Source organism: Camellia sinensis, chromosome 12, assembly GCF_055761805.1.
Source record: "Camellia sinensis isolate YWXY chromosome 12, ASM5576180v1, whole genome shotgun sequence".
Taxonomy (NCBI): domain Eukaryota; kingdom Viridiplantae; phylum Streptophyta; class Magnoliopsida; order Ericales; family Theaceae; genus Camellia; species Camellia sinensis.
This window is the reverse complement of record NC_138972.1, coordinates 76060337-76072446: the sequence shown is the minus strand read 5'-3', so window position 1 is coordinate 76072446 and position 12110 is coordinate 76060337. Positions and strand designations below refer to the sequence as shown.

The following is a 12110-nucleotide window of genomic DNA, read 5'->3' as shown; positions in this document are numbered from 1 at the left end:
GTTTTATCTCAAGACGCGAGAAACGTGACCCCGAGCAATTTTTCTCCTATCTCGGGACGCATGAAATGCGACCGCAAGTGGTTTTCGTTTCTCAGTTTCTTAGGATGTGTGAAACGCGATCCTGAGCAGTATTTTCTTTCCTCGTCTCGTGTTTTGGCGTGGTCAAAGTGTGTTTCATATCTTTTTGCATGGCACCTGTGTTGGTTTTAAGCTTCAAGTTGCTCATTCATATGTTATTAGCTTGTTATTGCTTATCGCACTTGTTATTGCTTATTGCATCATCTTGCATGATCATGGGTTTTTAAAATAGCTGGTTGCGCGAAGCGTGTGAGTCCATCTTTCAAAGTTTTCTTTGTGCATATCATTTGCATCTTGCCCCAGAACTACGCTGGTTTGATTCCTTGCAAAGGGATACGTAGGTAGCTTGCGGGCGCAACCATTTATATTGTTCCGATTGTTTGTCTAAGTCTTACGGCCTTGTCAAAATGAGTCCTCTTCGAGCTTTGACATTCACTCACGTCATTTCATAACTTCGAGTTCTGTCAAAGAGGGGCAACTGTAGACACCCCATTTTGACCACCTCATGACTTGGACGTACCACTTGCACACCCAATGATGAATGTATATGCTTGTCAAGTGCTCAAAGTCCTCAGCAGAATGCCACAGCTTCGAGCCTTTCAAACCCTACACATCTCTTGCCTTGTTTTGGACCAAAGCCATAGATTTTCAAGCCTGCAACCTCTTGTGGCCTGCCGGCCACCGAAATTAGCTACCGGCCATAGCTTTTGGCTGCCGGCCAACATTAGTGGCCTGCCGGCCACAAGTGTGTTTTGCAGATATTTTTGTACCAATTGTTAGCACAGATGCATGCACTTTCTTACACGTGTATGTATTGATAGTTGTGAGGGAGTGTGATATTTTTCTATATATAGAGGACCTCCCCTCTTGCTTTTAAGGTTAGAAAATTATGGAGCAAATTATTTTCTCTCTCTTGTAAATTTCTTGACCTTTTGCCTATACACTCTAAACCAAACCTTACCATCTTAGAGCTGAGGTACTTTTGAGCCTTCTTTAAGCTCTTGAGGGTGTGTTTGTGTTGAATTGTTGCTTGGAAGTGTTCTCCTCTTTAAGAGGTATAAGGCTTGATTTGTTTGCTATTTTTCTACTGGTTTTCCTACTGTTTTTCTATTGTTTTTGGGCTATTTAAGCTCTGTAATTTTGGGCTGAAACTTGTGGTTTAAGACCTTAAAGGGTAGAGGGGTGTTTCACCTCTTTTTCCATCTTGTTTCTCTAGCCTTTACCCTTGTATTTCCCACCTTTACACTATTTTTTTTTTAGCTTTTAAACATTGTTTTCCAGAGCTATTTCAGTGGCTAAAATATTGTTTTGAAGTCCAAAAGTGGAGGGGTTAGCCTCCCCTCCTTGTGTCTTACTTACTAGCCTAGCATGCTCTATGTTTTAGCTTATTGTTCTAGCTATTTTTGTCTTAATTCCAGCATGTTTTAGGACTTATTTAGCACTATTTTAGGACTGTTTTTAAGTGTTCATTGCGTTTGAGCCTTGTATTGCATGCTTGTAATGTAACTGTCCTCATAGGTTTGGTGATCTAGGCCTTAGCCACCATCTTATATGAGTTGATAGCATTTATTTATGGCTTTCCATACTTGTTTTCACCTTTAATCACCTCTGCAACCTTCCTCCTTTCTTGGCTTTTGTTTTGCTTTGAAAGTTGGTTCAAACTAGTTGCTTGTTTAAAGCATGAGATTGAGGTCTTGTGCTTAATGATTTAATCCCTTTAGGGATTCATTACCAACGGCATAACACTTCTCACATGCCTAAAACAACTCTTGGTTTGATCCTTCTTTCCATTAGAGGACTTAAAGCTCACCTTTGAACTTAATTTGCTAAGGAATGGTTGATAATTAAAATGAAGTTATAAAATGAGGACTAAAAATGATGCAAGATAATAACTTGGTTCAGTTCAATCGGACGTTAATTGAACCCTTGAGTCTTGAATCGTTTCATACTTATTAGTGATGTAAACGGTTCAAGAGTCATTGTTAACCACTTCCCTTAATCAATTCATGATAGGGAGGGGGTTTGAGAGTCTTATTTATTGCATTTATTAAACTTGCACCCTTTGGTTCATAGGCTATAATGCAATGAAATTACATCCATTGATGGTTTGTGAATCAAATTTTTCCACTCCTTGGAGCTGGTTGATGATAAGGAGGGGTAAGTTGTGCAAACAACCCTTGAGAATACCCTGTGCTTGCTCTGTTTGTTCTCTATTGCAGCAAGAAGAACCAGCCATCAATGGCCGGTAGGCCACCATTTGGGGACGACAGGCCATCACTTCTAGCCTGCCGGCCACCTTTGCAAAATCCAACAGTAGGTTTTTGAAATGAAACAAGAGTTGTTTTTTAGGAAGAAAAGCAGTACAAGTGTTCTACTGTGCAACAGGGGCTTCATGGCAGCAAAATAGTGACTTTTTCAGGTGGAAATCCGCATGCATGCATGAGCACTCCTCGTTTCCCGGGGCTGTTTAGTCTAATTACTTTAGTTTAGATATTTGTTGTAATTAGTTAGTTGTAGCTAGTTAATTTTGTAAAGTGTTGTAAATAATTAGTTAGGTAGAATAGTTAATTAATTTGTTGTGATAACTAGTTAAGTAGCTTAGTCAATTTGTTCATTTGGGTTTGTAATAGTTAGTTAATTAGATAATTAGCTTAGCTAGTTTATTCATTCGAACCCTCCTGCGTGAGGGCACAAATGTTGTAATAATGTGTATGTCTTCCAACCCCACGTCTTTCTCTTTTTTATTTACTTGCTTATGATGGGTAGTTTAGGGCATCATGTTTTTTTTAGCATACTCCATGATTTGCATCCACTTGTTTTGCATGCACTGAGGCTCGGTTCATCATTCTAACAAAGCATTGTAGTTTACATACTTCGTTAAAAACATGCTTAGACCACATGCTATCAAATTGATTCATATGCCATATTAGTAACCGAGCCTAGTAATTGCATATCGCATGTGTTGCATTAGTCATATTGCACTGGTTAGAGCATACATTTTTCTAACTCTTTTCTTTTGGTTTGCCTTGGAGTACTAGGTGAGTTTTTATTTGCTTTATCATAATTGCATGAGTTTGATTGTTGTCATGTCTAGCATGTTCACCATGAGGCTAAATGCTTAATTGATAAACTGCTTAAATGTTTGTAGATGAAGCCTAGTTGCTTGAATTGGAATAATTTGAGTAATGTTCATATGCGATCACTTTTTCAAGTAGCACGTTTGCAAACTCTTTTCAAAAACAAACATGAGCCAAATGTTCCAATTCTTGCAAATTAGTCTATATTTATGTGTGTGCGCATCACATAGTAATGCTAGCCTAACAAATCAGAACAAGAACATATAATGTAGATAAGATTCATATCATGATTAGTAGAAGTCAATCTTTGATCGGGCGAGTGGAGGTGCTCAATTCATGACATTTCCTCCTCGTACCTAAGTTCCCGAGCCGAGACAATCTTGGTGATGACGGACACATGGCCTTTGGCACGAGTCATGGGTTTCTTAAATTTCCCAAAAATATTTAGGTGGCGACTCTGTATCTGGCAAAGCAGTCCATTTTTTGTAATTTGATTCAAAATCGATTTTCCAAAAGATTTGTCGGATTTGGACTCTTTAGTGTTTATCCATTTCACATTGCACTTGTGGAATCAGAGTCAAAACCGTGGGAGTCTAATACTGTAGGGCTTATTTGTCTTCCGAAAGAAGGCACAAAAAGTCGAGCTACAGAGCCCAGTGAATAGTAACAGGCTAAAGGGTTATGAATGATGTCCGAAACAAATTCAGAAATCAGAGTTCATATCAGAAACAAATTCAGATTCACATATTTATACAAAATTCATAAGTAGTTATATGTGATACATCCATTAACTATTCGATCAAATTGGTCATAAGCACCACATGCATAGTCGGCACCGACGACCATAAAGGTCAACATTTTTGTGCACAAAAGCCATGGTATTGTTACCCCTAGACGAGAGTCAAGTGAACATAGGCCACTGTATTGTTACCCCCGGGCAAGGGCCACATGAACATAAGCCAAGGTATTGTTACCCCCCCCCCCCCGGACGAGGGACAAATGAACTAAGGATGCCACAAATACATTTCAAGAAAATGGACATTCATTCATGATTCATAAAATAGCATTTTAGAAAACAGATCATGTCATTTCAGTCAAAAAAATACTTATAATCAAACATAACTTTACAGAGTTGTTACTCACAGATAGCTCTAATAGCAGAAAAGTCAGAACAGTCGGATCAACAATCTATGGTGTGTGACCTACACAAACAAATAAGGGATACACACTGAAACACACGCTTAGAAAATACTTAATACATTTCTTTTCTATCTTGGTGTGTTTCTAATCCTTATCCTTATTATTGTGTCTTAATTAAGGCTTAGGAATGCCTAAGATGCAATAAGAATGCCAAAATATAAGTTGAAACACTTAGTCAAATTTTCAAAAACAAGACAGTCCGCTTGAGCGCAACTTCGGTCGCTCGAGTGATCTGCAAGGTCTGTAAAAGTACTAGTTGCATGATTTTAACGCTCGACAGTCGCTCGAGCCAAAGACTGAGTAAACAGGTTTTCGCTCGAGCACAACTTCCTACGCTCGAACGGTCTACAAAACTTTATAAAACTTCTGGGAGCTCTCATTTTACACTTGAGCACAACTTCCTACGCTGGAGCTAAGGATCAAAAATAAGGGTGGTCGCTCGAGCACAGATTCTGCCGCTCAAGCCAACTCCCAAACTCTACAAAAGTACTAGGAGCTCGCATTCTTCGCTTGAGCACAGACTCCACCGCTCGAGCGAATTCTAGAATTTTTAGATTGCTCTCTAAGCTCCAAACTTTAATTTCAAAGCATCAAAAAACATTCTTTTGGGTCAAAACTTAAGAAAACACTTGTAAACTTGTAAAACATTATGAATTAAAGATCATTTCACAAAATCATGGCCCCAGAAGCAAGTGAATTGTTCAAAGTCAAACTTGAAATTTTGAAAGCATAACATGCATGACTTGTTATGAACTCAAACCTTCCAAAACATGATCAAATGAGATATTTAGCTCAAAAACAAGTTGAATTCTTATAACAAAACCGAGATAAGATCACACATGTGGAAATTCTTTTGAAAACAACCCAAAATGCTATGAAATGTGCATGCATGTAGGAATTGAGTTATAATTCTCCAACCTTAACTTAATTCTCATGTTAATCTACTTACTTCTCTTGAATTTATGCATGAACGAGTCAAACACAAAGCTTAAAGATTGGATTTCTTACCTAAGGCTCTTAATTCCATGAATTCTAGTGAGATCTTGCTCAATTTTTCCAATTTCCCCTTTAATTCTCTAGCAATTCCTCATTTCTTTCTTGAATTCACTCTTCTCACTCTAGCTCTCCCTCTCTCACGTTTTTCTCCTGAAGAAAGATGATGAACCAAAAAGAGTTCTAATATGTGTCTAAGCCTTATATAGGCTTAGTTAGTGGGCTTAATCAACGTGAGTTAGGATAAGCAATATTCTAATTATTTGATTCCAAATCAAATTTCAATTAAACCTACCATAAATTTCTAAAAAAATCTAAATAACACATTAACCTAGGAAAATTCATAATCGAATGCCGATAAGGCCTTCAATTCGCGTATCGAAATAGAAATACAGATAGATATTCCTACCTTAAACAGATATAAACACAATTCACACATTTAATGCACAATTAACACATGATTTCTCCTTAATTACTCATTAAGCATTCTTAATTAAGGATTATAGGCTAATCACAGGTTAGGGTCTTTACATTTTTTGTGCTTCTTTACCTGGATCTCTTTGTTTTTGAGTTGGTGCCTCACCAACTCTTTATTTAGCTTTGATGCCTTTTTTGTATCCTTCCCTTTATTGATGTAATTTGCTTGGCCTTTTTTCATCAATAAAGTTTTTGGCTGATCAAAAAAATATAAGTATTTCATCAAATAACTTATATGCATACAACAATCAAGCAATTTTAGTAATGGCTTTATCCTAAAAGTCTTTAAGCATTGTACCATGCATTAACAATTTGTTAAAAACTAAAATTAAAAAAAATAAAAATAAATAAATAAATTGTGATAATATAGCATGATGGATGAATCAAAGTTAGTTAATATAGCATGACAGATGATCCCTAACATCGTTCATGGAAATGTATTTTTTAACATCGTTTGTGGGAATCAAAGTTAGTTAATATAGCTAGAGAGCATCTATCATGCTAAATTATTAATTTTAGTCAATTTGGTCCTATCTCAAATTGACAATTTTGATGACTAAAATGACAAAATTTAAAACTTAAGGGACTAAATGACAAGAAATGCATAGTTTAGGGGCTGCAAATGTCTTTTATCCAAGAATAAAATACTTTCCCATTATCTATGTAAATGGACATTAGAGATAGGACTAAATTGACTCAAATTGACAATTTGAAAATCAAAATGACAAAATTGAAAGTTAAGGGGCTAAAATGACAAAGAATGCATACTTTAAGGACTAAAACTGTTTCTTATCCGTTTGGAGAATAAGCAAAAAATAAGATGTACAAGTTGTCTACGGATGACCAAAAGAGAAACGTGTATAAAACATTACGTCAACTATAGTCACTTGCAACATGCATAAAAATTTAGAAATGTGAGTTGTCTCAATATTTTTAGCGAATTGCGGTCTTAGATTATTTTCAAATATATTTAGGTTGTACAAAACAATAATGGTTTTGAACCATTGATTGTTGTGACCAAGTTTTGTGTACATGTCGAACCTAAGAAGGCTATTAGGTGCACGTGTTTTACACTATCTTTTTTTTAAAATTGATAAGGAAAGAGCCAAAATTTCTAAAATTTCACAACCTTCAAATTACAGAACTCCTTCAAAATTGTAAAATTTCTTAGTGTGCGTACGCGCGCGCACGCGCGCGCGTGTTTGTGTGTGTGAGAGAGAAAGAGAGAGAGAGAGATATTTTATTTGTTTTAATTTTCAATTGATTGTTACAAACTATGAGATCATAAAATGAATTTTATTTGTGTGTGTGTTTTCTATAACTAATGTTGAAGCAAATGCTTCAGTGCATTTGAAAAATAAAATTATCTTCATGACATATCAAAATATCCAAGTATGGGAAAATTACTAGTGTAAATGAGGAAATAAACGTTAACAAAAATTTCAACGCTTTAAACAATTCTTTCCAATTTCCAAACATATGTTTTAAAAAAATTATTCTAATTCACCTATAGTTCCATAGAATGTTGTTTCAAGAAATTAAATTTACAATTCAAATGTCTTTACCATTCTGTTAGATTCTGTTTCAAAATATTTGATTCACTGTCACGTAAAAAAAAATACCAAGACATTGTCACAAAGTTTTCCAATTATAAAATCCCATTACTTAAAAGAAGGATAAAGAACATTGCAATTTGAATTAACATACAATTAGAGCCACAAGTACACCTGCTATAACTATTGGTAAGTGATATCTAGTCTTGCTGAATCCGTTTGATGATTTACTAGAAGCCTTTGGAGAAGACGCAACATCTGAATAATCACTAAAGGCTGAAGATTGAGAAGGCACCCCATTCGATGAGTCATTGGTAGTCGGTAATTGAGATGGTTGTGCATATGGTGGGCCATTTGTATCGGAGGATTGAGAAGGTGGTGCATTTGGTAAGGCATTTGTAGCTGGAGATTGAGAAGGTGCTACAACTGGGGATTTAGAAGGTGTTTTTGCACCTTGGATTGGCCCTTGTGTGTGTCTTTGTTTCACATTTATTGAGAGCTTTTGGCCACCTTTCTCGCAGTGCAACCCTACACCACAAACGAAATATTTTGGCCCTACGCTTTCAAGAGCAATTGTATCCTCTCCTGAAGCTAATTCTCCATCCTGTGGAATAATGCAATTCTTGTAGGCATCTTCGTTCACTTGATACAAGTTGTGAAGCCCAATAGTATACTTGAAAACTAAAAAAATATTCAAATAAAATGTAATTAGGTTATCATTGTATATTTGATAAAAATGTTGAAAATATGAATATTTATATATGTGTGTGAATAAGGAGTAATCTTTTTTTTTCTTTTTTTCCTTTTTTTTTTTTTCTTTTTTTGTCAAACCAAACATCTTAATCTTACCAAGAAGACTCATTAAGTAGTTATATTAATTACCAAGTTTATCTCCAACCCGAAATTCTTTTCCTTTGGCCCAACCTTCATAATCGTACGTTGTTGTCCATCCAGCTGCATCACCAACTATAAACTCTCTAGCAAAGGTGACTGCGGGAAGAGAAATGACAATGATGAAAAAAGCGAATAGAAATTGTCTAGCCATTGGGTTATTGTCGTAATCTAATGTAAGATAATAGATGTGATACTTTTGGTTTTGGTTTTGGTTTTGGTTTTACAAGTTTTCAATTTATTGAGGAGTGGATGAGGAAATTAGAAAAGGAGTTATTTGTAGAGTTTTTTAGTGGAAGGTTTGGAGAATAAGCGAAAAAATAGGATGTATGAGTTGTTTAAGGATGACCAAAAAATAAAGTATGTACAAAACATTAGATCAACTAGAATCACATGCAACATGCATAAATTTAGAAATGTGAGTTGTCTCAATATTTTTAGCGAATTGTGGTCTTAGATTATTTTCAAATATATTTTGGCTACAAGACAATAATGGTTTTAAACCTTTGATTATTGTGACCAAGTTTTGTGTACATATCAAACCTAAGAAGGTTATTCCATGGACATGAGTTTCACTATCTATTTTTTGAAATTGATAAGGAAAGGACAAAATTTTCTAAAATTACAGAGTCTTCAAATTACGAAACTCCTCCAAAATTGTAAAATTTCTGTGTGTGTGTGTGTGTGTGTGTGTGTGTGTGTGTGAGAGAGAGAGAGAGAGAGAGAGATTTTATTTGTTTTAATTTTCAATTGATTATGAGATTGTAAAATTAATTTTTTCTAAATTTCTTAAAATAGATAAATTTCTATGTTTTTTTTTAGACTGAGAAAATAAGAGATTTCTTAAAACTGAATATCAAAATCACTAAAAGTCTTAATTTGTGAAATTTTTCAATTTTGTGAAGAAATTTCTCTATTTTTTATTTAATTTTAGATTATTGGGTGTAAATTTCTCATTTTCACAAAATAAAAATATCTTTGTGTTGTGAAACTGAAAATTTTGTGTTGAAATTTTGGAATTTATTCCAGTTTCTCAATTTTGGTAATACAATTGTCATTTTTGGGATGAAATTTCTTAGTTTCGGGTTGAATTTTCTTAGTTTTATGTTGTGATTTCATAGTTTTCAATTTAAATGTTTGATTTTTAAATTTTCAAAAGTTTCTCAATTTCACTATAACAAATGACACTTTTGGCGACTAAATTTTAAGTTGTCAAAAGTCCATTTTTAGGGCGACTAAATTTTTAGTTGTCAAAAGTCCTTTTTTAGTCGCAGATTATTTTTGCTGACAAAAAGCTTTGGTCGCCAGATTAGTCATTGAAAGATTTTCAGGAAAGATAATTGGCGACTAAAAAAGGTTTAGTCGCCGAAAGTTCTCAATTGGCGACTAATTTTTTAGTCGCCAAAAGCTTTTAAATAAAATTAATTAGTGCATTTTTAGCAACTAAAGATTTTTGTCGCCAAAAACTTAAATTATGTAGGACGACTAAATATTTAGTCGTCAATTTTTATTTTTTTTCCGTCTTAATTTTTTAGCTACTAAATATTTTAGTCGCCTAAAGTCTTTTTTTTTTTTTTTGGGCTACTAAATGTTTAGTCGCTAAAATTTTATTTTATTTTTTAGCTACTAAAGTTTTAGTCGTCTAAAGTCTAATTTTATTTTGGTTATATATATTGTAGTGATAGTTATGACTCATTGTGATGTTAATTTTGACATTAATTTGGTTATAATTCAAAAGGTATTTAGTTATACCTTATGTGATATTTGATTATAACTCTCTCTTTTTTATTATGACTTATAAATGATTTAAGTATGACATTTGTGATGATAAACTCCACAAATATTATAATTTGCATATGATGCACACTCTTTTAAGAGTACCATATATAGTATTATTACCCCCATTAAAAATTTTGGAAGTGTCTTCCAATAGTATATAAATTGGAAAATTCTTTGGTGTGCATTCCATAGGGAACCCTACACAAAATTACATAAGTAATCTTATAAAAATACATAAGTTCAACGAAAATTCAAGTAATCATGTAAGTTTATAAATTTACGCAAATTTATGTTCAATTTACATAATTTTTTGTAAAATTATAGCGCAATGCTTGGTAACCCGAATATGAGATTGGCTCGAATGACTCGAAATTCACTTTACTGGTCGTCTGGGCAGACGTCCGGCCGGTTGTCCGGCGTGGAGGCTAATAGCCACAGTCAACAAAAGTGACAATCACGGTAGACAATATTTCACCCAGTCATCCGGGCGAACGTCTGGCCAACACTCATTAGACCCATTCGAGCCCTTCCAATTCGAGCTATTCCAAAATTATATAGGGTGTGCAATCGAGCTCTAAAGACACCAAAGTTGTTTACTCATTTGTAGTTTTCAAGACCTTCCCTGTACCTCAGTGCCGTACATAAAAAATTAAACAAAGCTGGTCAGTTAAGAAGAATCTCATTTCAAATCCACTCTTATATATAAATAAAATATGACACCAATGTGTTCTTCATTTATTGTTCTAACAACATTAATTTTGAGCTTAACAGAGTTCTATCTTTAGTAATTTCACCAAAAATTAAATTAAGTTAAATTAAATTTGTTATAATGGCTGTCAAGCATGTGTTCATCATTGTTGTTGTTATTTTTCCTATTATTGTCTCCGCGACGGACTTCATAGTTGGAGATGAGAAAGGGTGGACAGTAAATTTTGATTATCAAGCATGGGTGCGAGGCAAGGATTTTCGGGTTGGCGACAAACTTGGTATGTATATATTTTTGGGTTAATTATATTTTTGATTTTTAAAATATGAGTTTTGTGTCATTTTGGTTCTCAATACTTAAATTGTAACAATTTAGTCCCTAATATATAAAAAGTGCTTCAATTTAGTCTCTCAATATATAAATTATGTCAATTTAGTCTCCAATATATAAAAGGTGATTCAATTTAATTCCTTAATCTAACTTTCTTAAGACTGAATTGGGTGAGTAAATTAAAACAATTTGGGATGAGTTTCTCTCCATGCGTCATCCCTCTAATAGTTTGGAACTTTGGATATATATGAAATGCGAGAAATTTCAACTTGTAGTTTTCTGACAAAAAATATGCAGTTTTTCTGTATCCAGAAGAAGCTCACGATGTCTTCAAAGTTAATGGAACTGGGTTTCAGAATTGCAATGCGCCGCCATTGAAAGAAGCTCTAACTTCAGGAAAGGACACAGTTGTGCTTTCAACCCCGGGGCATAAATAGTACATCTGCGGTGTTGCCAAGCATTGTGCTAATGGTGACCAAAAGTTGTTTATCAATGTCAACACTGCTAAATCAGTTGTTCCAATTACAAATTCAGCATATGGGATTGTTGTGACTGTATTCCGATCAGCCGCGGCAGTGGGAGTCACAATTATGTTGATATTGGTGTCTTAATTTTGATTGCTTCAAGATAGAGCAGTTCTAGCAAATCAGAAAAATCAAATTAGAAAATTGTCCAAATTGATAATCAAAGGCTAAGATTCATGCAAGATGTGGCCCACAATTTTGAATATATACCATAGATTTGAATTTCTGAATCAATTTTCTAGTTTATTTTCTGGGTTTATAGACTTTCTGTTTAAGAAAATTTTCCAGCCTGTATGTTACTATTACAAATGGAGTTGTGGTTCTAATCACACATAAAACTTAATTTGGACCATCATTGATTGATTATTCAGTGCTTTATTTATAATTTTAGGGTGCACTAGTTGAGACTATTACTTGAATGTGATAGTCAATATGATTTCAGCATTTTTATAAATTATGCATTAAATCCACAGTAAATAAAAAGAAAAATGGGATTAAGTTT

The 12110-nt window shown here is 34.2% G+C and overlaps 1 protein-coding gene across 1 annotated transcript; it reads left to right on the top strand.

Moving 5' to 3' along the window:
* Positions 1–10877: 10877 nt before the first annotated feature.
* LOC114284153 (blue copper protein 1b-like) lies at positions 10878–11521 on the top strand. Its single transcript, XM_028227042.2, has 2 exons — positions 10878–11034; positions 11382–11521. Exons 1-2 carry the CDS (start codon positions 10878–10880, stop codon positions 11519–11521), a joined length of 297 nt encoding a protein of 98 aa, XP_028082843.2.
* The last annotated feature ends 589 nt before the right edge of the window (positions 11522–12110 follow it).

Coding starts and splice junctions, on each gene's coding strand:
- LOC114284153 (XM_028227042.2), top strand. CDS start 10,878: ATGGCTGTCAAGCATGTGTTCATCATTGTTGTTGTTATTTTTCCTATT. Junction 11,035..11,381: donor TCGGGTTGGCGACAAACTTG/GTATGTATATAT, acceptor AAAAATATGCAG/TTTTTCTGTATCCAGAAGAA.